The following is a 21,988-nucleotide window of genomic DNA, read 5'->3' as shown; positions in this document are numbered from 1 at the left end:
AAGCTCCATATTTTTGAATTGTTCCTGCAAGTAATAAAGGGAACAGAGTTCCACTGAATAGGAGATGGAGGAAGTTAAAAGAGGTACAGTTAATTGTTTGCAACTTGAAAGGTTCTCTCTGTGTAGCTTGAAAATGCAAGCTGAGAACATTAACAATATGGGTGCCAAAGGTTATACCTTTGTTGCAGAGATTGGACCAGATGATTGGCAGGTTTCTTTCTTAAAGTTGTACAAGTTAGACTCTGGTAATGACATTTTTACAGACCCTTCTCTTAATAAGCTTAGCAGGAAGACTTGGTTTAAGGACTGTAAGGCTTGTTTTTTCCATAATGCAGCATTTTTTATGTTTTTCCCTCCCCTTTGTCTCCTTTATGACATGGTTTGTGTCTTAGGTGCACTCTCAGACCCTGGAAATAGAAACAGATCAGAAATTTTCTACACTTTAAATGGCTCTTCAGTAGATTCCCAACCACAGATGAAATCAAAAAACACATGGTGTATTGATGAAGGTAATGAGAGACTAGACATTAAGTTTGATCACAGGCGTAATAACAAATTATATAATGATGAAATATACTGCCTTCAGATTATTCTGGCCACATTTTGTGTGTACTCCCTAACAAAATACTTTTTAAAGGGCTTACTTCAGTTGAGATGTGTATTATTATCCTGTGTAGTGGCCAGAATCCAAAGAACTACTTAAGCTCACATGAGGGGCTTGGTGCTAGCCCAGGGGAATTTATTTTACTGTCTCATTTGCACAGCTGACCCCTATACAAACTGCTTTTGAAAACTGTCCTCTTTTTCTGAAGCAGTTTGCTCTGGTTGGGGGCTCTGAGAAAAATGAGTGGGCTCATAATGTTAGTTTTCTTTCTTCTTTAGATCCTGGCCTAAGTTTATTGAATAACTCAAGGCATTTTACTTGGCACATCTCACATAGTAACTTGAGCTTTTCAGCCATAATAGATAATTCCTTAGGCTACATTCTGTGCACATTTGAGCCTAGCCTTCTTATTAGACCAGCTGGACTGTAGGCACAGGATGCAAGATGCTTATAAATAGTAACTTACCACTATCACAGCTTGTGACCTCATATGCTGAGCATTGACTCATGATTTATTTACATATCTTCAGGTAGCGTTGGTGACTTTATTATTTGGAACCTCTGAGTTGACAGGTCCTGCCTTTGCTAGAATTAGGTTGGGGTGCAAGCTTACGTTTTTGAATTACAGACTTTTCCATTACAGAGTGGCAGCATTCAGTTTTTTCAGACCCAGGACCTAGCTAAGTCTAACATGCATAATGAAATTCAGTTTAAATCTTTCTGTTGTACATGTTTTCCCCAGTTCCTTCATTTTCTTTCTCTGAGAACATTTACACTGGACACATGCTAAGTTTGCTTCTCCCCAGGGAACTTTGGGAATTGTAAATTGGGGATGGAGGAAAGAGAACAGTACTTTCTAAGTGAATTATTGTTGGCTGTGCTGAATTACAATTCCCAATATGTTTTAAGCCACAACAGTTAAGCAGGTGTGTAACCAGTGTAAATTTGTAGTATAAATGCATTGTTTTCCATCTCTTCCCATCTGGGATTGTAGTTAATGAGTTGCCCAATAGTCTAAAATAAATAAATAAATAAATAAATAAATAAATAAATAAATAAATACTGCCAACACAAAATGCAGAATCCACCCTGGAAGTTACATTTTGAAGAACATAGAACAGTGGTCTCTACACTTCCTACGTTCAGAGAACCCTTTCCGTGCCAGCTTGTCTTCTGAGGAACCCATCTGCCATAGGAACCCTGTGCACTGGAGAGGAGACTGGAGAGTTTTATAGGGTGTATGTACAGTTCATACAGAGCAAAGGCCAAACTTGTATGGTACTTATGATGCCTGCATGAACGGAAAGCAAGCAAGAACCCCGACAAACACAAACATTGACGTGCAGGTTGGGATCAACACGGAAGATTGGTAGCAAGAACACCAGTTTCATAGAATGTAGTTCAAAAACCACTCCTTTAGTTATAATTAAAGTAACATCCTTACATTGCAGCTAAACGTTCATCAGTTTTGTTGACTGGCAAATTAAAGAAAAATCTGATTTCCTTCTGATTTTTCTGCTTCCTCTGAAGTTTTCTGTCAGAGCATAGATATTCACTCGGGAGTAGGTTCCATTATATCCAATGGGGCTTACTCCCATAAATGGATGTAAAGGGTTGTAGCCTGAGTCTCTTCTTTCTCTCCCCCATCCCTCCCTTGGAAAAATGATTGTCCCTCGTTACCTCATCTCGCTTGGCTTTTTCTGAGCAATTGCCAGAGTATGCTGTTTTAAATATAAGTAGGTCATTCTTTCAGAATAGAATTTGGTGCAAGAGAGAGATGCCATGCATATTTTACTCCTTTTGTGTAGAAAGAACACAACATTAGTTCAGACACTTAGTAAATATTATTCTAATTCATATGCTTATTTACTGTTTTTTTAAAAAACAATCCAACAGTTGCTGAAGATTCTGCAAAGTCCCTTAACGACTCCTCTACTGGGTTTGGGCACTCTTCGCCGCCGCTGCAGCCTCCCCCAACGAACACTTTATCTTCCGAAAACAGATTCCATTCCCTGCCTTTCAGTCTGACTAAGATGTCCAGCGGCAGCAATGCTATTGGACACAGTCCACTCTCTTTATCTGTACAGTCGGTTATTGGAGAGGGGAACGCAGGGGCCACCCAGGAGAGCACACCGCCGATGGTAGCGCCCATCAACATGCATGGGCTAGAAGCAGGTTCCTTGGCGGAAGTAAAGGAGAACCCACCTTTCTACGGAGTAATCCGTTGGATTGGGCAGCCTCCGGGAGTCAACGAAGTGCTAGCGGGGCTTGAACTGGTAAATAACATTCGTTTCAAAAGTTTGCCACTCCTGCCCATTTTATGTCTGGCTACTTCTTCTTTTCTTTTAAGAGACCCCTGAGCCCTATTCAGGTGTTCCTCCCTCTGCGCAGTTACCATCACGTGGCGATTTGGAGAGCAGGGCGTGCTTCTTGTTCCTGCCAACTCTGTCTCGCAGTCACCACTTCCACAGTCCTCCAGATCATAGTTCTAAACTGCATGGAGCCCTCATGAATAGAAACATCTCCCTGCCGCAGAGGCTTGGGGGCTGTTGGCAGAGTGGGGTGGGACACAGAAGCACTCCCCTTAAAAAGGGTGGAATTGTGTGGGGAGGGGGACGACACCTGCAAAGGGCTCTTGTTTCTGCTGAACTTTGTAGTTCAAACTTGTGGCAACAGTAGAATCTGATTCTTAGCAGTGTGAAAAGTTGTAGCGTGGTTCACAGCACAGATTTACCTTGCCACTTCTCTCTTCAGATAGATGCTCAGTTTACCTCTTGCCTTCCTTGTCAAGTAAGGCAAGTAACAATTGTGTTTCCAGGCAAGTAGAAAAGTGGCAGAATTGCATCTCTCCTTTCCGTGCTGCCCCTTTGGCTTTGACTGGAAATAGTAGCATGAAATATCCAGGCCTGTCACAATGATAAAGAGGTGAATGAGCAACTGGAATAGTATGGATCTGGTGTGTGTGTCACTCAGTGATTCCATGACTATTTGAAAAGCTGGGATTCTTGCCTTGCTTAATTGCCTTGAAGTTGGAGTTGTCTGACTTTTACTGTTCATGTGGCAAGAAAGTCTAAAGGAAGTGCTTTATGCCAGGAATTCTAGGTTAAAGAACTGCATTTTAAAAACTTTTCTACTTGAGGGATCCCTTTCCACATCAACATTGAACCCCTTGCATGCTGCAGAAGCTTCTGGGAAAAGGCATTCAAGAAGTGTGTGTGCAGGGCACTGGTGAGATCAGTTGGGCCTTGCTGCCATCCTGCATCAACTGGGCATGTTAGAAGGTACACTTGCCAAGCCTCTGCAGCTTCATATTGCTGGGGAAATATAAGCAAGCTGTTTTCCAAAGAAGCTTTTCTGCCATTATTGGATCTTCTCCTTCCTGAAACCGTTTGAAAGCCACTAAGGTACTATTCCAGCAGGATGATAGTATTTTAGATGCTGGATACACTCGCAATGTAAGACTTGTTTAATTATCACAGTTTACATGTACTCAGTATCTGCTTTCTCCCTGTAAAGAAGCAAATTACAACAGGAAATGTAAACTGGTGTTGCAACCTGTTGCTTGTATATGTATTGCTGTATTAGTAAGCTATTTTCTTAGCAAGTGGCCCAAAAACTTGGGCATAATGAATTGATGTTGACATTAGAGAGAGATTACACTGTGCAGCATCCTTAAAATCATTGCACTTTCGAATTAATAGCATGCATGCTTAACTCCCGCATGGCTAAACAAATGTTGGTACCTTTGCATACAGTAATTCCCCATGGAACATGCTGTGGGCTGATGTGTTTTGTGGGAAGGAAGCAGAACAATCCATCACTACACTTGGAAAAAAAATGGGGTGGTGAAAAATAGAATGCACTCATATTTAAACCCCCCCCCATCACCTACAATGGGCTAGCAGACTAAAAATGAAAGTTTTGAGCTACCTATTCAAAAGGTACACAAAGCACTTGGATTTGCTCTCTCCAAATGCCTTATTAAATTTGCATTTTCAGTTCTATGTTGAGCTGTCCATGAGTTTTGAGTGTTTAGATAGGTGGTCTCTTTTTCCGTTCTTAGCTTTTCCCCACCAAAATAGTTGTACAATTGTAAATAGAATTTTCAGAGAAGATGGCGTTGCTTAATGTGGCTTTTAGCATGATGTTGCTGTGGCTTAATCAGGTCAACCCTTTAGAGCTGATATGGCAGACTCGGCACACACAGTGCAACCTTGTCAAACACAGCTGTTGCTTGACTGCCATTTGTTTTGGCCATGTGTGGGCAGAGGCTCTTGGGGAGACTGGAGAATGCTTACAGGATTGCACCCAGTTTATGGCTTCATAGCCAAAAACTATTAGGTGTTTCAAATATGATATTAAGGAATAGCTTCCAAGGTGCTGCATGTGTTAGTTTTTCCATTAAGGCAGGTAAGTCTGCCTGTTTGCCTTTTCCAGGAAGACGAATGTGCAGGCTGTACTGATGGAACATTTAAAGGAACTCGATACTTTACCTGTGCACCCAAGAAGGCTCTCTTCGTTAAGTTGAAGAGCTGCAGGCCAGATTCCAGATTTGCTTCATTGCAGCCTGTGTCCAACCAGATTGAACGCTGCAACTCCTTAGGTATTGCTCTTTTCTTTCCCTCTGTTTCCTATTTCTATCTAGCCATGTAAAATTAAGTCTCTTGATTAGGAGGAAATTTAATACATTTCCATATCAATTTATTTATAGTTAGCACCTTCAAAAGGCTTTTTCAAAACAAAACCTATTTGAAATGGGTAACAAATGAAAAACTCTTGAACAAGCAGATTATTATTTTATTGTTTACTAAATTCCCATCCTGCCCTTCATCCTGAAGGAGCCCAGGACGGTAACAACAGCTCCAGGATCCGGACAGGTTGATGTGGGAAAAAGTGCTCTGTCAGGTATTTCGGACCCAAGTCAATTAGGGCTTTATATGTCTGTGTTGAACACTGGGCTCAGCAGCAAATTGGCAACCAGTAGACTTTATTAAGTAAGAAAAGACTGCAAAAGAAATGCTAGTTTTCATGCTGTTGCTTCCTATACTTAAGGCATCTGAAGTATATTTGAAATTAGTGTCAGATATAGCTAGTATTTGGAAGGATCAGCACGAAGATGGCCTCTGTGGTTTTAGATCCTTGTTTTCTATGGATATTGAAGATGAAAAGTACTACAGGCTTGGGACATTTGAGCTTTTTGACATGTATGAACTGTCTTCTTTAACCTCACCCTAGCATCTTCAGTATTGGTTTGTTATTGCTAGCAGGTTTCCTTTGTTCTGTGTTGGAAGAAGTTATTTTCATGTTGCACAGCCCCCTGCCCTATCCGAAAGCAAAAAAAAAAAAGTCTGGCAGGGGGAGGCGCTGGAGAAAATTGCAAGAACGTCCAGGCACAAAGGGAGGCAGGATGATCAGATATTGCTTGGTTGTATGCGTGGGAGAAATTAAATTGCCAAAGCCAAGAGGGTGAGGTGGTGGTGGAGGAGCAGGTAGCTACTTCTATGCAAGCCATACCAGTCAAAGAACCCCTGAGGCCTCACCATCTGCTTCTCAGTTCCTCCAGGGACAAACTTTGCCACTTCATTCTCCCTTGCTGCTGCAGCTCTTGGAGCCACGAAGGAGTTTGAGTCCCTTGCTTACTCTCACCCTTTTGTCTTTAAGCTTTTGGGGGTTACCTAAGTGAAGTGGTTGAAGAAAACACTCCCCCCAAAATGGAAAAAGAAGGTCTAGAAACAATGATTGGAAAGAAGAAAGGAATTCAGGGTCACTATAACTCCTGCTACCTGGATTCCACCTTGTTCTGGTAAGTATTTAAGGAGCTTTGCCTACATAAGGAGAAAGGACATGAGTGCACAGCAGACAGTGCAAATATTTCAGATGAAAGTTCAGTAGAGTGACATTAGCTGTCTATTGTGCCTTGCTATGCAATGAATGGAGCTCAATGAAAGTAGCTTGACCTGTAAAGGTGAGGAATTCAGTGTGGGTGATTTTTCTCAGTGAACCTGGTGCTTTAATGTTTCACCTTGATCTGTGTCAGATTTCTTTTTGGGGAGGCTGGGAAGCACCTCACTGCCTCTCGCATGGCTGGATGAGTGGATGAGGAGGAGGAAGTAGTGGCAGGTGAAGGTCCATGGGGAAGGTTGTGAATGTATCAAATGAGGTGACACCACTGTGGTTCTGCTGTGGCCTTGTCCACAGTATGGGTTGTAACATAACCAGCCTCTGTATTTATATTGCACTTATAGAATACGTAGCTCTTTGTAATAGACGACCATTACAGTGGCCAGAATTTGCAAAATCAACTGCTTTGTTGTGCTTCTTTAGCACAGCAAACACACCTGTCTCAATAACGTTGGAGAGCACCTGATCCTTCCCTGTCGTTGTCTCAATGTCTTCTACAGCAAGGATGGGGAACCTGTGGCCCTCCAGAGGTTGTTGGACTACAACATCCATCAGTCCTTATGGCCAGTGGTCACGGATGATGGGAGTTCATCAGCACCCGGGGGGCTGCAGATTCCTCATCCCTAAATCTTTCCATAGGGTGATGTAAGGGTGACTCCCTACAGGGAGCAAGCCCCCATCATCCTAACATCCACCTCGCCAAGCACAGGGAGCAGCAGTGGGTCTGAAGCAGCCAGGGGGGAGGGGAAAGACTCAGAGGGAGAGAGAAGCCAGTGTGCGGAACCATGGGAAAGCTCAGGGGAGGAGAGATGTAGGTAAGGGCTCAAGGATGCTGGAGAGCCCTTCCACAACCTTGACAGGGAGGAGACTGAGAGGGCATCGCTCCTTCCGGCACAAGCGTTAAGGAGAGCACCGCGATGCAGGTCAAGGGGGAGGCGTTCTGGGGTGCCCCGACTACTTTGCTGGCGTAAGAACAGACGTACGCCACTGACGGATTCTTATTCGGAATGAGAGGTCATGTTTTAAGCTGTCTCTGCACTGTAAATACTTTGTACAATAAAAGTCTTTAAAGGCAAACTGGATTCAAGCAGAGTTACTCTAGAGTAGCCACAACGACCCTCTGACAGGTTTAGACTTCTTCCCCTCCACTTTCATGTAGGATGGTGGTAGCAGAGCCACATCTGCTTGCTAGATCGCATAAAATTGTGATGTAGCATCCAGCCCCTTAACCAGCTGTTCTCTCCAGGAAGTAGATGACTGTGAGTTCTCTGTCATAAAGCTGTCAATAAATAAACATAAAAATGAAGCAGGGTGGATTTGATTTAAATCAAACTGATTTAAATCACGATTTAAATCACGATTTAAATCACTAGTCAGTAAGGCTTGATTTAAATCATAGTTGATTTAAATCATAAAGACTAATTCTTGCTGGTATAACTTTATTATGCAAGTAGATGAAGATTTTTAGAATAACAACTTTTCATATTAGTTTTTTTATCCCCAGTTTAATAGGTTAATCATTCATATTTGGACAACTTTACTGTTGTACTAAGGAAGGAGAAAAATAATCATTACCTTAATAATAACAATTTAAATAGATTTATTCAACTGAAACAATAACATTTCAGCAAATGTTATTTGCTTAAACAAACATCCATGTTTGTTAACTAATTTGGCTAAACAAAAACAATATATATATATTTTAAGAAACTTAGACTGTCAGCCCAGCCTACACATGAAAAACTTAAATACTGTCCAAACAATCAGAAAAATATTGTTTCTATTCTATTCACTGAACTTCTTGAAACTTAGCACTGAAGGGGTTGCTTCTGTATTCATAGGTTTGTAGAACAATAGGATTAAGGTCTTTTTCTCAACTCTGTTCATGTTATAACATTTTTGCTGTGAAGAAGAGGCATGTGATCTCTGTTGAGTCAAATTCAGTTTTGAGAACTGCAAAAGTAAACCAAGCACCTGTGATAATATCTTGTAGGCAGAGAAACTGCCCAATAATCTTACAAAAACCTCTGGAAGAGGTGAATGGATTAATGGAATTTATTTACCCCATAAATTAAACATATACAACCTTATACTACATAATTAAAAAAACTAATCTTTATTTCATCATGGAATAACCTTTGGATGGTAATATTCTTTCCTCAAAAAGCATTTTATTTAAAAAATCCAATTTAAAGCAAAAAAATCGATTTAAATAAAAAAAAATCCGATTTAAAGCAAAAAAATCCGATTTTTTTGATTTTTTTAAAAAAATCATTGATTTTTATCCACCCTGAAATGAAGGCAAAACCCTCTCTGCAGGCCCTCATTTCATTGTATGACAGTCGTATTGACTATCATAATCACTTGAGAGTGGAATTGCACTTCTGGCTGCTGTTTGACAGCTTTAGCTCAATCTGGTGTCTTACAATCAAAACTGGCTAACCGTCTCTCCTACTTCTTGTCTGCTCCTTATTCTGCTTGCTGCCCCTCTTAATATTTGATGGTAGAGTTCACATTCTGTATACTATGCAAAGTGGCTCAAACTTCCTTTGTAAAATGTAAGGTAGTACACACAGTAGCCTCAGCTTTTGGCAAGACTGGAACAATTCCCTGCCAAACCTCAAATCGTCTTGCTGGCAGTAAGGAATAGTTCTAGTTTCTTCTGTTAGTAGCAGCAGTCCATAGTGGCAATGCAAGAGTGAGATGCCCTTCACAAGCACCTCAGCTTTAGGGTATCCTCTATTGTTGCTGTGTTTCCAGATTGAAATTAGCTTCTCCCCTCTTTCAGCCTGTTTGCATTCAGCTCTGTTTTGGACACAGTCTTGCTTAGACCAAAAGAGAAAAATGATGTAGAATATTACAGTGAAACTCAAGAGCTTCTGCGGACAGAGATAGTGAATCCTCTCAGAATGTAAGTATAGGCAAATGAAATGTTTCAAAATTTTCAACAGTTTTCAAAATGTATTCCTCGCTTAGCATTTCCAGTCTTCCCTGTACAATGTATAGCTACCCTGTTTCCCCTATTTTAAGACGTAGTCATAAAATAAGCCATAGCAGGATTTTTAAGCATTCAAGGAATATAAGCCACACCCCAAAAATAAGACATAGTGATAGGCGCAGCAGCAATGCCGGCCGCGGCAGGAGGAGGAGGAAAAAAATAAGACATCCCCTGAAAATAAGCCATAGTGTGTTTTTTTGAGGAAAAATAAATATAAGATGGTGTCTTATTTTCGGAGAAACGCAGTAGGTGGAGAGCTGGGTGTATTATTGACATACAGGCAGATGGTGAAGGCTTAGATATGTGGCCTGCACCCTAGAGCGTGATCCAGAATCCTATGTAACATGCAGGTATTTCTTTGGCAGGTATTCAAGGATTCCTTGAAAGCAGAAAGTTTAGAAATGACTGTGCTAAATCAACCTCCCCAGCTTCTACCTAGCCCTTTCCACTCTTTTCTTGTTTAACCCATGCTGCTTTTTTAACCCAGCTCCCTGGGTTTTGTCAGCAATGTGTGGCATTTCTGATGAGGAACTCAATATCATTTCTGCTGGGATGAGTGCAATAAGAAGATGAAAGGGCCCATTGTTTTCATTCCTAGAAGAGCGGTTGGAAGAATGTTGTATATATTCAGAATATGTATAGAGGCTTCGAAACAAGCTGGCTCTGAGTATAGCTGCATTGCCCTCAATTCAGAAAACCAATATACTACTTCAAAATGTGGAGCTCAGAAACTGAGAGCCCATTATTAGGTTACCTTAGGATTTTCTTTGTTGCTTGTTCTCATTCTGCTCTACTAATGTGTGAAACAAGGAAGTTTTATAGTTACCCATTCTGCCAGTTCTGTGTATCCCCATGTGCCTTAAAGGTCCGTATCCCTTTGAGGTTCACCATTTTCCTCTCTTCTCAGACTCTTCATCTTTTTATTCTAGATATGGATATGTGTGTGCAACAAAAATAATGAAGCTGAGGAAAATCCTGGAAAAAGTGGAAGCAGCTTCAGGGTTTACCTCTGAAGAGAAAGGTAACTTGATTTATTTCTTTTTATTTAAGAAGTTTATACACTGCTTTTCATTGTATATACCAAAGTGGATTACCAAAAGTAAAATAAAATGCAATTTTATTTGAGCTTTACCAAACTCTGAATTGTGAGTGATATTGAGAGAGATGGTTCTGAGCTGGTGCCGAATTTATTACTGACTGCCAGAATGTTACTATTAATCAGAAAAAAATCTGGAATACCACCCAGTTCAGAGTTGATCAGAAAAGTTTGGAACATGATGCTCTTGACTAAATTGATGTATTTTTCCAGGAGCTATTATAGAAAGCAAGCGGATAAGTTTGTGTAAATATGCTTCTACTTATTTATTATGCTTTAGAACAGTCTCCAAGATAAGGAAGCTGTGGATCCAACAAAGTGCAAGGATTTCCATTTGCTCAACAGAACTTCTCGTTCCTCTCCTCTCTGCTCTCTGACCCCACCCCCAATCTGTTCTGGAGGTTCCCCAGTCCTCCAGAGCTGAATTGGGATTGGCGCAGGGGGCATGTGGGGGGAGGGGGAGGGGGAGGTTCCATTGTGCAATCCTTGTGCTTATGGAATGACCTGATTGGATACAACCCAATCTGTTTCCGCCCTCAAAGCTCTGTGCTTACACTATATTTCTGGGTATATGGCTTTTTAAGAGCATATTTTAGAGACAATCCACTATATGTTTTGGAAAGTTGTTTGTCTGTTAGCTTTGCATTTGGACACGTCTTAAGGTATTGCAACCAAAGTTCCTGAAATCATTTGGATACCATTGGGTGCCATTTTGAATCTTTTGAAATGACACTTATTTCAACCAGTGATTTCATAACAGCTGGAGGGTTTTCTGCTTAGAATTTCTGAGTGATGTTGAGTATGAGGTGGCTAATGTTTAATATAGCTAGATTAATATACTATATTCTTTTGTGTGCATAATAATGTCTTTAGAATATTGGAGTTTCAGCTAAATTTGTATTTTTTTTCAGAATTATGATGGAGGAATTGAGTCTTGATAATCTTGACTATTTAACTGTTTTTAAAAAACTTTTTGTGTTCAACTGTTTATAAAGCTGAACTTTATAAACTTTGCTGTGTTGGTTAGAATGATTTTTTATGTGAACATTCATTTTAAAATTATTTGGGTTTTACATGTTAGTCTTTGTTTTGATATACAACTCTTTTTCCCCAGATCCTGAAGAATTCTTGAATATTTTGTTTCATCATATCTTGAGAGTAGAGCCACTGTTAAAAATAAGGTAAAATATTCCTCTGCTTAAGTCACTTTTCAAAGTGAAGTTTAGGACTTCTGGGAACATGAGCTTTCAGATAATGTTTGGTTGAATTCAAGGCTCTGGCTTTTTAGAGGTATAAAATTCTATAAGTCTGACTGCATTCAAGACATCGATTTATGATGGAAATGCTGTGAAAACTGAGTTGAACTTAATCCTTTGCCTGGTGATCATAGGCAACAAGGAACTTTACACAGGCAAGTGGGTTACAGGATGCCCGGGGGGGGGGCAGGATTAAGCACTTGGTCCCTCCTTCTGGCAGCCCCCTGCATTTCCATGTCTGCCTAGTCTACACCCCACGTAAAATCACAGCCTACATATTTAGTTTGCTATTTAAAAAATAACAAAACCCACCACCAGCCCCTCGTATCACTAAAAGCAGACTAGTTTTTTTTTTTAGGCATCTACTAACTAGTGGTCTTCAGTGTATGGGCCTTTAGTTATGCATCTCTTTTGATTTTGTACTACTGTTTATGACATTGAGGTTTTCCCCACCACCATCACCTCTTTTCCAAAAATTGCCATGATTTTGGGAGGGGTATCTGTGTGTTGTGTTGAATGGCTATACTATCCCCTACAAGCTCTCATATCCATTCCATCTTCACAGTCGTGTAAACCTTCCGTTCCCTGGCTCTCCCTTCTTAAGTATTAAATATGATTCAGCAGTACATCTGCTTGGGTACAAATAACCCTTGTTAAACAGCAGTTACAATCTGTATACCTGAACATTCATTTCAGAATTATGGGAGTCAACATTACTGTATTTGCTTTGTTATGAATGGTCTTAACTGATACATAATAGTGAAAGGGCTGTCAAAAAAAACACTGAAACCCAGGTAATCCAACAGGTATTTCTAAATCTCTTAGTTGCAACTTCATAGCTGATAAACTAGTGGTAATCTGTTGAGAGGATGACCCCATATTTAAACACTGTCTTGAACACTCATTTAGGAAAAGAAGGTTGGATCAAGACTAAATTACCGTAGTTGAACTTGGATCCCACAATGTGACAAATCATGACTTCAATCCAATTGAAAACAATGGGACTTGAGATCAACCAGCATAATCTGGATCCAGCTCTATATTTTTTTAATTGCCTTACAAAATGCTTAATCTTTCCCACTCGTCTCCCAAAGTTACTTTTTTTAGTTTTTATAACAGAAAACATTTGTCCAAATGGATGAAAGAATAGTTAAATGTCCTCTTGTTCATCATTAAGCCTTATCATTTTTTATCAAAATCTGTTTTGAAAATACTCTCTTTTCTTAGATCAGCTGGTCAAAAGGTTCAAGACTGCTATTTCTATCAGATTTTTATGGACAAGAATGAGAAGGTTGGAGTTCCTACAATTCAGCAGCTACTGGAATGGTCTTTTATCAACAGCAACTTGAAATTTGCAGAGGTTTGGAGGATATTATTTGCTTTCACAAAAAATTACCCATTGGATTTATAATTTCAATAAAACAGCTGCATTTTTTTCTTGGCTCTTGCTAGGCACCCTCATGTCTGATTATTCAGATGCCTCGATTTGGAAAGGACTTCAAAATGTTCAACAAAATCTTTCCATCACTGGAATTAAATATCACAGACCTACTGGAAGACAGTGAGCATAAAATATTGTTCATGACACTATGGCTGATCACAGAGTATTTAGAAATAGTTTTATTTCTTCTGGTATTTGGTGGTGTTTGGCTACTGCACAGACAAGTATTGGTGGTGCTATGAGCCACGTGTATCATATTTTATTTGGCATATTTTATTTCTGTTAACAGAAATGTCTAACATTCTGCTCAAAAAATATTAGAAGAACCACATTTTCTCTTTGTCATGATAGATGACGTTTATATACATACAAAACAGGACCCATTTTTTCCAGTCCTTGTTTATTTAACTGGTAGTCTTACCTGCCTTCAGGAAACTAGGAACATATACAGCAGGACCGGTGAATCTGTGGTTCTCCTGACACTGCTGGCCTCTAAACTCCCATTAACCCCTGGACAGTAAACAGGGACGCTGGCTATAATTTATTATCCACTCTTCGCCCTAAGGTTCTGGGTTGCAACAAGTAAAGCACAACATGAAAAACAGTTCAAAACAACTTAAAATCACAAAAATAAGGTGGGTTCTAAAAACGTTCACCTCAAAAACACATAGAGGTGTTTTTTTTCCTACAGTCAAGCAGTATATAAAGTTTATGAAATAAAACAAGTGTCAAAAGCCAACATAAAGTGGTGTTTATTCCGCATTCACCAAAGCTGTATAATGAAGATGCCAGGTGCACATTTGTGGGGTGGAAGTACCACGACTTAGGAGCAGCCACCGAAAATACATTTTCCTGGGCTGCCACCTTCAAGCTTTTGGGAGTGGTCAAATGACCAATAGGGTCTCTCTGCTGTTCTTAACACCTGAGTGGGTCTGTAGGAAATGGTAGTCCAGCAAATCTAGCGAGTCACAAATACTTGACTCTAGATGTGTATGGAGTTCCCTGGCAGTCTCCCATCCTATCCATTCTACTAAGTTTCAGAGGTAGTTTGGGTGCCTTCAGGTTCTTCTTTCTCTTCATCAGCTTATTAATTGTTAAACAGAGGGAAGAACTGAACTTAATTTATTTGTGCAGCCCTTTGGAAAAGTCTTTTCTTTTTCTCATCAAAATTATGAATGGAAGCATTCCATCCATTTTCTTCACCTTCCCTCAACCAACCAGTTGGGGTTTTTGGCATGAATTTAAGACTGAAGGAATTCTTTATGGCTTGTGTCTGCAGAGTAGAGATTTATTTCACTGATGCGCTCCTTTTACAAACATGCATGAGTGAAATATATGTGCTGTAAACAGGGCTGTTGTTTTTCTTTTTGTTGCAGTGTTGAAGAAATTCTTGCAGGAGTGTCCCCTTGTTCTGTTTCAACAATATATCAAACTTTGTTAAGTCTTTCACCCCACTTTTTTGTACACAGAATCATGATTTGCTATAAAATGCCCCCATCCCCCCTGTTTATAGTAAGGCATGCTTATATTTCTCTTAACATGTTCATGCTGACTAACACAGCTTGGACGGGATGGCTGCTTCCACTGTTCATACACAATTTTGATAGTTTCATCTTGCTAAATACAGCTCCTAGGCAGTGCCGTATCTGTGGAGGGCTTGCAATGTATGAATGCCGAGAATGCTACGAGGATACCGACATTTCTGCTGGGAAGATCAAGCAGTTTTGCAAAACCTGCAACACTCAAGTAAGTTACTCTTTCAGAATGTCTTGGGACTGGTGTCTGCTCAGAGCTCAGCGCCAGGAATCTCTCCAGGGGCAGTGGGTGCCTTCTCGGAGAACTGTGAGATTTGGTTTCCTTTGGAAAACAGTAAGGCAGAAGATGACCTTGCAAAAAAACTTACTCTAACCCTCCTTGTCAATTACAGGTTCACCTTCATCCCAAAAGGCAGAGTCATAAATTCAATCCAGTGTCTCTCCCTAAAGATCTACCAGACTGGGACTGGAGACACGGCTGCATACCTTGTCAGAAGATGGAGTTATTTGCCGTTCTTTGTATAGAAACAAGCCACTATGTGGCTTTCGTTAAATACGGCAAGGGGGACTCTGCTTGGCTCTTCTTTGACAGCATGGCTGATCGGGATGGTATGTCTGTTCATTTGGCCTCATTTCCTTTCTCTGGTGTTCATGTAGCTTTGAGTAACCGTAACCTCGGAAATACGCTTTCTTCAAAAGGTTCCCACAATTTTGGCCACTAGTGTAAATTGAATTAAACTTAACATAGTGAACCTTCTCTGTTTAATAATATGAATAAGCAGTGTTAATAGAAACCCAAAATATAGTAAAAAATAAGATTGAAATAGAGTTGTGAGTGTCAAGACTAGAGCTAGGGAGACTCACCTTCAAATCCCACTCTGCCATGGAGCTCAGTGGGTGACCTTGAACATAGCACTCACCTACCAATCCTACCTCACATAGTTGGCAGTGAATTGTGTGTCCCCCTCCCCCCTTGAATTAACTTGTCTGCCCTCTCCTCTTCCTTCTTACCTCAAAAGGAGGACAGAATGGCTTTAATATCCCTCAAGTGACTCCATGCCCAGAAGTTGGCGAGTACCTGAAAATGTCCCTTGAGGAATTGCATTCACTGGACTCGAGAAGAATTCAAGGCTGTGCACGAAGGCTACTTTGTGACGCTTATATGTGCATGTATCAGAGCCCAACCATGAGCTTGTACAAATGAAAAGTTGTCGTCTGGAAGAAGGGAAGCAGCTTCCCAGCAGCTTGACTGTGGCCCAAGAAGATTCAGCAGGACTGTCGGCGCACTTGCTCGTGCATCTGTTGCCGGCAATGGATGCTTCAAAGGGGGTGGAAAGCAAGCGTCTATGGCAAAAGAAGTGCATATTTTAAAGAAGGGGTGGAAAAAACTTCACAATGCAATGTTCTGTTGCTAAAGTACTTAATAAGCATTTTGCACTCTAGGAAGTGTGTGTGTGTGTGCGTGTGTAGGATTTTTCTAAAAAAATAAAAGAAGTCTAAATGTAGCTACTGAAACATTTAGGCTGCATTTTCAGAGGAGTTGTGTACATGGAGTGAAGTTTTATGTGTTTCAAAATTGCCTTGTGGAATTTTCTGCATAGACCTCATCCAGGGAACCACAAAGCCTAAGGGAGAGGACTGTATTAATATGTGTGTTTTCTCCAGCATTGTATAGGTTGTACAATCAAGGCACTTCACCTCTGTAATACACTGGATGCTGGCCTGAATCTTGGCACTGAGGCTTTTGTTTTGCTTATTTTGACCTGGTATAAGTTAAATCACAACAGGAACAAAACATCTTTATTGTGTTGAGTGAGTGTGCAAAACGCATTAGCTGTCTGTTTCCTCCATTGTATTCCCCTGGACCAAGAATGCTCAGTGTTCCCTTTGTAGCTAATGGTTGCCTGCTGGAAAACGGCGAAGATTAAGCTGGTGTAAATGTTTTGCAGCTACAAGTTGGTGTTTAGACTAATTCCCATAGCTGGAAGCATTTCGGTGTTTTCCTTCATCCACACAACTCACTCAGTCTATTCTGTGAACTGGATGCTGTTTGCAGGATCATCTCTGAGCAGGTTCTGTGGATGACTCATTCCGATCTCATGCTTCCATATTGGGCGCACCCACATAAATTCTTCTGAATATATTTCCATGCTTGCAAAGTATTACATTGGCACTGTGTTCAAGCTTGACTTTCAGTGGAAGTTTGCTTTTAAAAACTGCTTCTTATACTTCTACGTTTGGAAAACTCCTTAGCAAACTTCCCGCTTGTCTGCTTTTATGGATTTTTTCATCCCCCCCCCCCGACACTGCCTAGTCACTTGGAACTTCTGACTCCAGTGTAGTTTTACTTCTGAGAGTCAAAGACCATAATATGACTTGCAGCTGTGATTGGTAAAAAGAAGGTGGCAAAGTTGATTTAGAAGGGTTCCAAAACAGCAGGGATGTTAAAGAGCTAACCTTTTTAAAGTGTCTTTTTTATAGTGTGTGTGTGTGTGTGTTTGAAAATCAAATCTAGATTACATAAGGAATTCAGCCGTTTAGTATATGTACACCACAGTCTTTCTTTGAGGGAAAACGATGTCTCCACTGCCCGCTAGGCTAAGGCATTACTGGTGAGGACGTTCTGTTGCTGTGGTTTTCCATACGGTTGGTGTGATTGCCAGTCAAGGTAGTACAGAATAATAGGCTGGGGCAGCCAACATGGTGTCCTTCAGATGCTGTTGGACTACAACTTAACATCACCTGTCACCATCGGCCAGGCTGGTTGGGGCTGACGAGAATCCTGATAACAGTTGAAGTCTACCATGTCGGCTACCCCAAAAATAGTCTTTTGTCCTTATTCTGCTTGCCTGTGTGGGACTATCAGGTGCACCTTGCTTGTGAGGTAGATTTGAAAGTATTTGATTTCAGAGTGCAATACATACCTTCAAGTTGTTGGGATGAAATATCCTCTCCAGACACCCATGCCTAATATTAATAGGTTCACGGCACAAGCTTGCACCCTTGACAACATGTTCAGCTTTTTGCCTCAGGGAAGGAACATCTTTGGCTCAGAAGTCTGTAGTCTATAAAATGGAAGCTGGTGCTTATTTATTTTCTTTCTCTTTTTTTGAGATTGCTTACACATTTATCATCTTAAAAGGATTAAGTAAGGTCTGTGTGTAGACAAACCATTTGACTTGCTGCTCAGTACATATGGAGTTACTTGTTGCTTTCAAGTATCAAGTATTTAATATTTTTATGAACAACTGAGTCTAATAGTTCTCTGCAGTGGGAAAAATATCTCCTGTTGTAGTTGCCTTAAGTATTTCGTTTTTAAAAAGAGCAGCTAAATGCACATCCAATACGAACAAAATTTGAATGTGGGTGGAGAAATTGTACTCTTTTTTTCTTTCTTTAAGCTTGGGGTGGTCAAATGGGTAGACATTGTGAGTAGTCTTAGGTCAGGCTGCTGTTTAGAAACGGGAGAGAGTAAGAGACACTTAGGGCTGCTTTGGATGAATTTTGGCTGCAGTGCTTGCACCCACACACCTGGTAGCCTCATAAACATCCAGGCCTGCTAAACACGCATGGGATGCAAAATCTGCATCATCTACATAGGACTAAATTCCACTTGGTTTGGGATGCGAACACTGTATTCATTAAGTCGCATAAAATGAAATCGTCCATCTTCTCCCCACCTCCACCTTGTGTTGGTTCACTTTTAAGTTGCCACTTTGTTTTGCTGCAATATAGCAGAGGTGGCAAAAGCCCCTGGAGCTATGTAGTGAAATGGCTGGGACCCCTACCCAGCCCCCAATACCTGCCACCTGCTTTTTCAACCCCCTCCCTTCTGATTTTCCCATTCTGTCCTGCCATTTATTTTTCCCCCTAGTCCACAACTGTCTCGCAACTTCTTTCCTGCTACTTTGGAAGTGGCTGCTGCTTCCTCATTGGCTGCAACCCTCTGGGTGAGGGCATAAAGGAGGATGAGGCAAGGCTTCATCTTGAATAAGACTTTTTTTAAAAAAAGTTCCATTTTAAATTGCACTCAGTTTGCAGACAGTGGCTCTTAATTTGGAAGTAAAGAACAGACCTTCAGGCAAGTAATGGTACAGGCTCAGCTGCAGACGCAGGGCTCTGGCATCGTGATCCAGGAGTAAGGAAAGAAATTCAGAAGTGACAAAAGTTGCTCCAAGCTTTTGAAGATGAGGCGTGATTTGTTCCCTTGCCTTGTGGAAATGCAGAGTTTGCAAGATCCTGCTCCGTTGGGACGGTCGTCTCTCATCCCATCTGCAAAAGGAGCACCTGGTTCTGACCGGGAAAGGCTGCACCTTCCTGTTCAGGTGTTGTTCAGTCCTCACCACCTCTTGTTCAACTCCCCCCCCCCCCAGGTAATCAGAGCCTTCCTCTGCCTCCACTGAAACTTCATGCACCAGCCAGCATCCCTGCTCCCCCTTCCAAAGCAACTGAAATCTTCCCTCTTCTGGACCAAGTTCCCCAATTCCCCTCCCCACCCCATTTCTTCCATTTCATCCTCTGTCTGATCCCGACAGCATTGCAGGATCACCCAAATTTCTCTATTTAGTACCCAAGCTTTTTGAAAGCTGCTGTATTCTTTTGTTCTGTTTTGGTAGCCCTAATACAGATTTTGGGATATTTCTTATAGGCCAACATTTCTACCTTTTATACTTAAACATTTTCGAGTGTTTTTGTTCTCATTCATTCAGAACGAGATCACACCGTTTCCCCTTTTGCATCTATGCTGCTGTTATCTGAAAACTATTAACTGTGGCCCTAAGGTTTGTGTGTGTGTTTCCCAGCTTTCCTGAAGATACCGAAACAGTTTTCAAAACTACTGTTCCCGATAGAGACATTCATCAGCTTATAAAAATCCAATTTTATACACTTTCCACTGTTTTCACAATGCTCAGGGCAGCTGACAGTAAATAATTTAAAACAGTGCAGCAAAGAAAACCACCTTTGGCAAAATGTTCTCTTGGAGGTCGTTCTTGCAGGCCATTGAGCAGGTAGCAATTTACAAGTCTGTGCTAGAGGAGGCATGTGTGAATAGGGCCTGGCACAACACTGTTCAGATGTAAAATTGAATCATGGTGAGACAATGGTAAAATGTTAACTCTGACAAAAGTGAAGTGGATAGAGCATTTTAGAGCAGAAATGTATTGTGTTGGATACATGCATTTGGCATCTCTTTGATTCATATGTTTGAGGGAGGGAGAACTTTCCACTGCAAAAGTACACAGGGTTTGTTCCTGTGGATGCAACAGGCTACAAATTTAAATGCATGTTACAACTATACAGATCAAACACCTTTCATAAACCTTTGGGAAGGAAATTAAACAATATCTTGGGGTGGTTTTTTTTTGCAGTGGAGGAACTGTGACTTGTGAACTTGTCCAATTTTCTGGAAATGTTTTAAGTTTGATCCTATTTATAAAATCCAGACTACTTATTATACTGCAGCCATACATAATTATTTTCCCGGTTAGCCCCTTGATGCAAAGCAAACAAAACTCCCTTAGGAGGGACTGCTTCCCTTCTCCCCTGTTCTGTTGCAAAGCACCTTCCCAAGTCTGCTTTGCAATGGAGAGGAGATTACCTTGCCAGATATTACCTGTGGCTTGTCATAGTTTGGCTTTTGCAAAATATGTCTGAGCCACTTGCAGGAAACAATCGGGGATTTGGCTGCCCCATTTACCCTCAGCCCACATGGTCTATGAAAGGAGTAGAAAACCCCTTCTCTTGAACCCTCCTCTTCATTTGTAGCATTTTCTGGTTCTGTTGCTCATAATCCTGGTGTTTCGATACTTGTGTTCTGAACGCTGTTGCAGCAATCTTCCCCACTTTGCTTTTGTGGCTTCTGCTACTTGACACTATGAGAAGACTTAAATTTTTAAAATAAGGCCCACGTGGAAATGTGCAAGAGGATCAGAGATGTAGTTGAGGTGGCTAAGTCACTGTTTATGATCATGTAACTTGTGGAGCTTCTGCTTCTGTTCCACTGGCTGGGGAGTAGCAAAATTGAACGTATCTGTACTTTAGGGGCCTTGAATACAATGCCTTTTTTATTTTAAACTCAACAAAGCAACGAGAGCTGGCGTTGTGTACAGTGAGACAGCATGCATCCCAATGCTTGGGCTGCCTCCATTGAAAAGTGCTGTGTGTGTGTGTTGAGGTGTATATAATAAGCCCTGTTTTTTGTGGTGGTTTTTGATCTGTGGTGGTGGTTTTCCCATCTTCAAATCATCATCACTTGCTGTCGCAGTTCCTCCGTAGCATTTATGCATCTGTGAACTCTCCCTTCTGACTGTGATGTGAAATAGAGAAGAAGAAGAAAAAAAACTAGCATCATCTTTTCATATCTCATCCCCTCAAAAACAACCAAACAAAACGCTCACATTCTGATAGTAGTTTTGGCATTCTGATACTGTCCTTTTAATCCTCTCATCTCAACTGTACAAAGGTGAACATTTTAACACTTGCATATACGGAACGAAATGTCTACGGATGTGGAATCATTTTTTTTTCTAGGTCATGTTTCAGGTTTCCCCGCAGACGTTGCAACGTTATCACGGTTCCCAAACCCTGGTGTCGTGCTCCCAGGGCTGAGATGGTTACAGAAGAGCTGCGTTTGTGTGAACGTGAAGGTGGAACTTTTTATTTTTCTTCAGACTGCCTCTCGAGGTTTTGGGTTTTATTTATTCCGCCATTGTAACAAAGCGTGTTTTGCATTGGCCTGCACAATTCCTGGTGTTTTTGTTAAATAAACATCCTGTGCTCGAGTGCAGTCGTCTCCTCGGTAGATTGTCTCCACCAAGAGCTTAGAGAAGTGTTTTATATCGGGTTGCTGTAATTAAGCCTTAATTTCCCAGAGAAGAGACTGTACCATATCCTATTTCTGTATTAATATTTATTAAAACTTATCATTTTTATGGCTGTCTAAATTACTTGGGGGAGCTTTGAAAGGCACCTGATCCTGGAAAGGGGTTTATTCTGTGGCGTTTACATGATCTTCATTGGGTGGTTTATACACGGCAGAGGGGCAAAAATGTGATAATGTGTAGCACAGATGGGGAGCCCTGGGACCTTCCTGAGGTTGTTGGACCACAACCCCCATTCTTCTTTGACTTTCGGCATTGCTCACTCAGGCTTACGGA

General features: G+C 41.0%; 1 protein-coding gene across 10 annotated transcripts in view; it reads left to right on the top strand.

Moving 5' to 3' along the window:
- CYLD (CYLD lysine 63 deubiquitinase) overlaps positions 1-21,763 on the top strand; it is a 34,766-nt gene extending 13,003 nt beyond the window's left edge. For all 10 annotated transcript variants that reach the window (XM_088671921.1, XM_088671919.1, XM_035118465.3 and 7 more), the window contains exons 6-17: positions 393-509; positions 2,501-2,880; positions 5,042-5,207; positions 6,266-6,407; positions 9,294-9,416; positions 10,433-10,524; positions 11,714-11,780; positions 13,083-13,215; positions 13,308-13,416; positions 14,924-15,042; positions 15,224-15,440; positions 15,851-21,763. In XM_088671921.1, the coding sequence (XP_088528047.1) occupies positions 393-509; positions 2,501-2,880; positions 5,042-5,207; positions 6,266-6,407; positions 9,294-9,416; positions 10,433-10,524; positions 11,714-11,780; positions 13,083-13,215; positions 13,308-13,416; positions 14,924-15,042; positions 15,224-15,440; positions 15,851-16,035 (1,850 nt within the window). In that variant the 3' untranslated portion in view covers positions 16,036-21,763. The remainder of the gene's footprint in view (positions 1-392; positions 510-2,500; positions 2,881-5,041; positions 5,208-6,265; positions 6,408-9,293; positions 9,417-10,432; positions 10,525-11,713; positions 11,781-13,082; positions 13,216-13,307; positions 13,417-14,923; positions 15,043-15,223; positions 15,441-15,850) is intronic.
- Positions 21,764-21,988: the final 225 nt, after the last annotated feature.

Source organism: Zootoca vivipara, chromosome 6, assembly GCF_965207765.1.
Source record: "Zootoca vivipara chromosome 6, rZooViv2.hap1.1, whole genome shotgun sequence".
NCBI lineage: Eukaryota > Metazoa > Chordata > Lepidosauria > Squamata > Lacertidae > Zootoca > Zootoca vivipara.
Note: the sequence above shows the minus strand (reverse complement) of the source record. Positions and strands in the feature narration are given on the sequence as shown.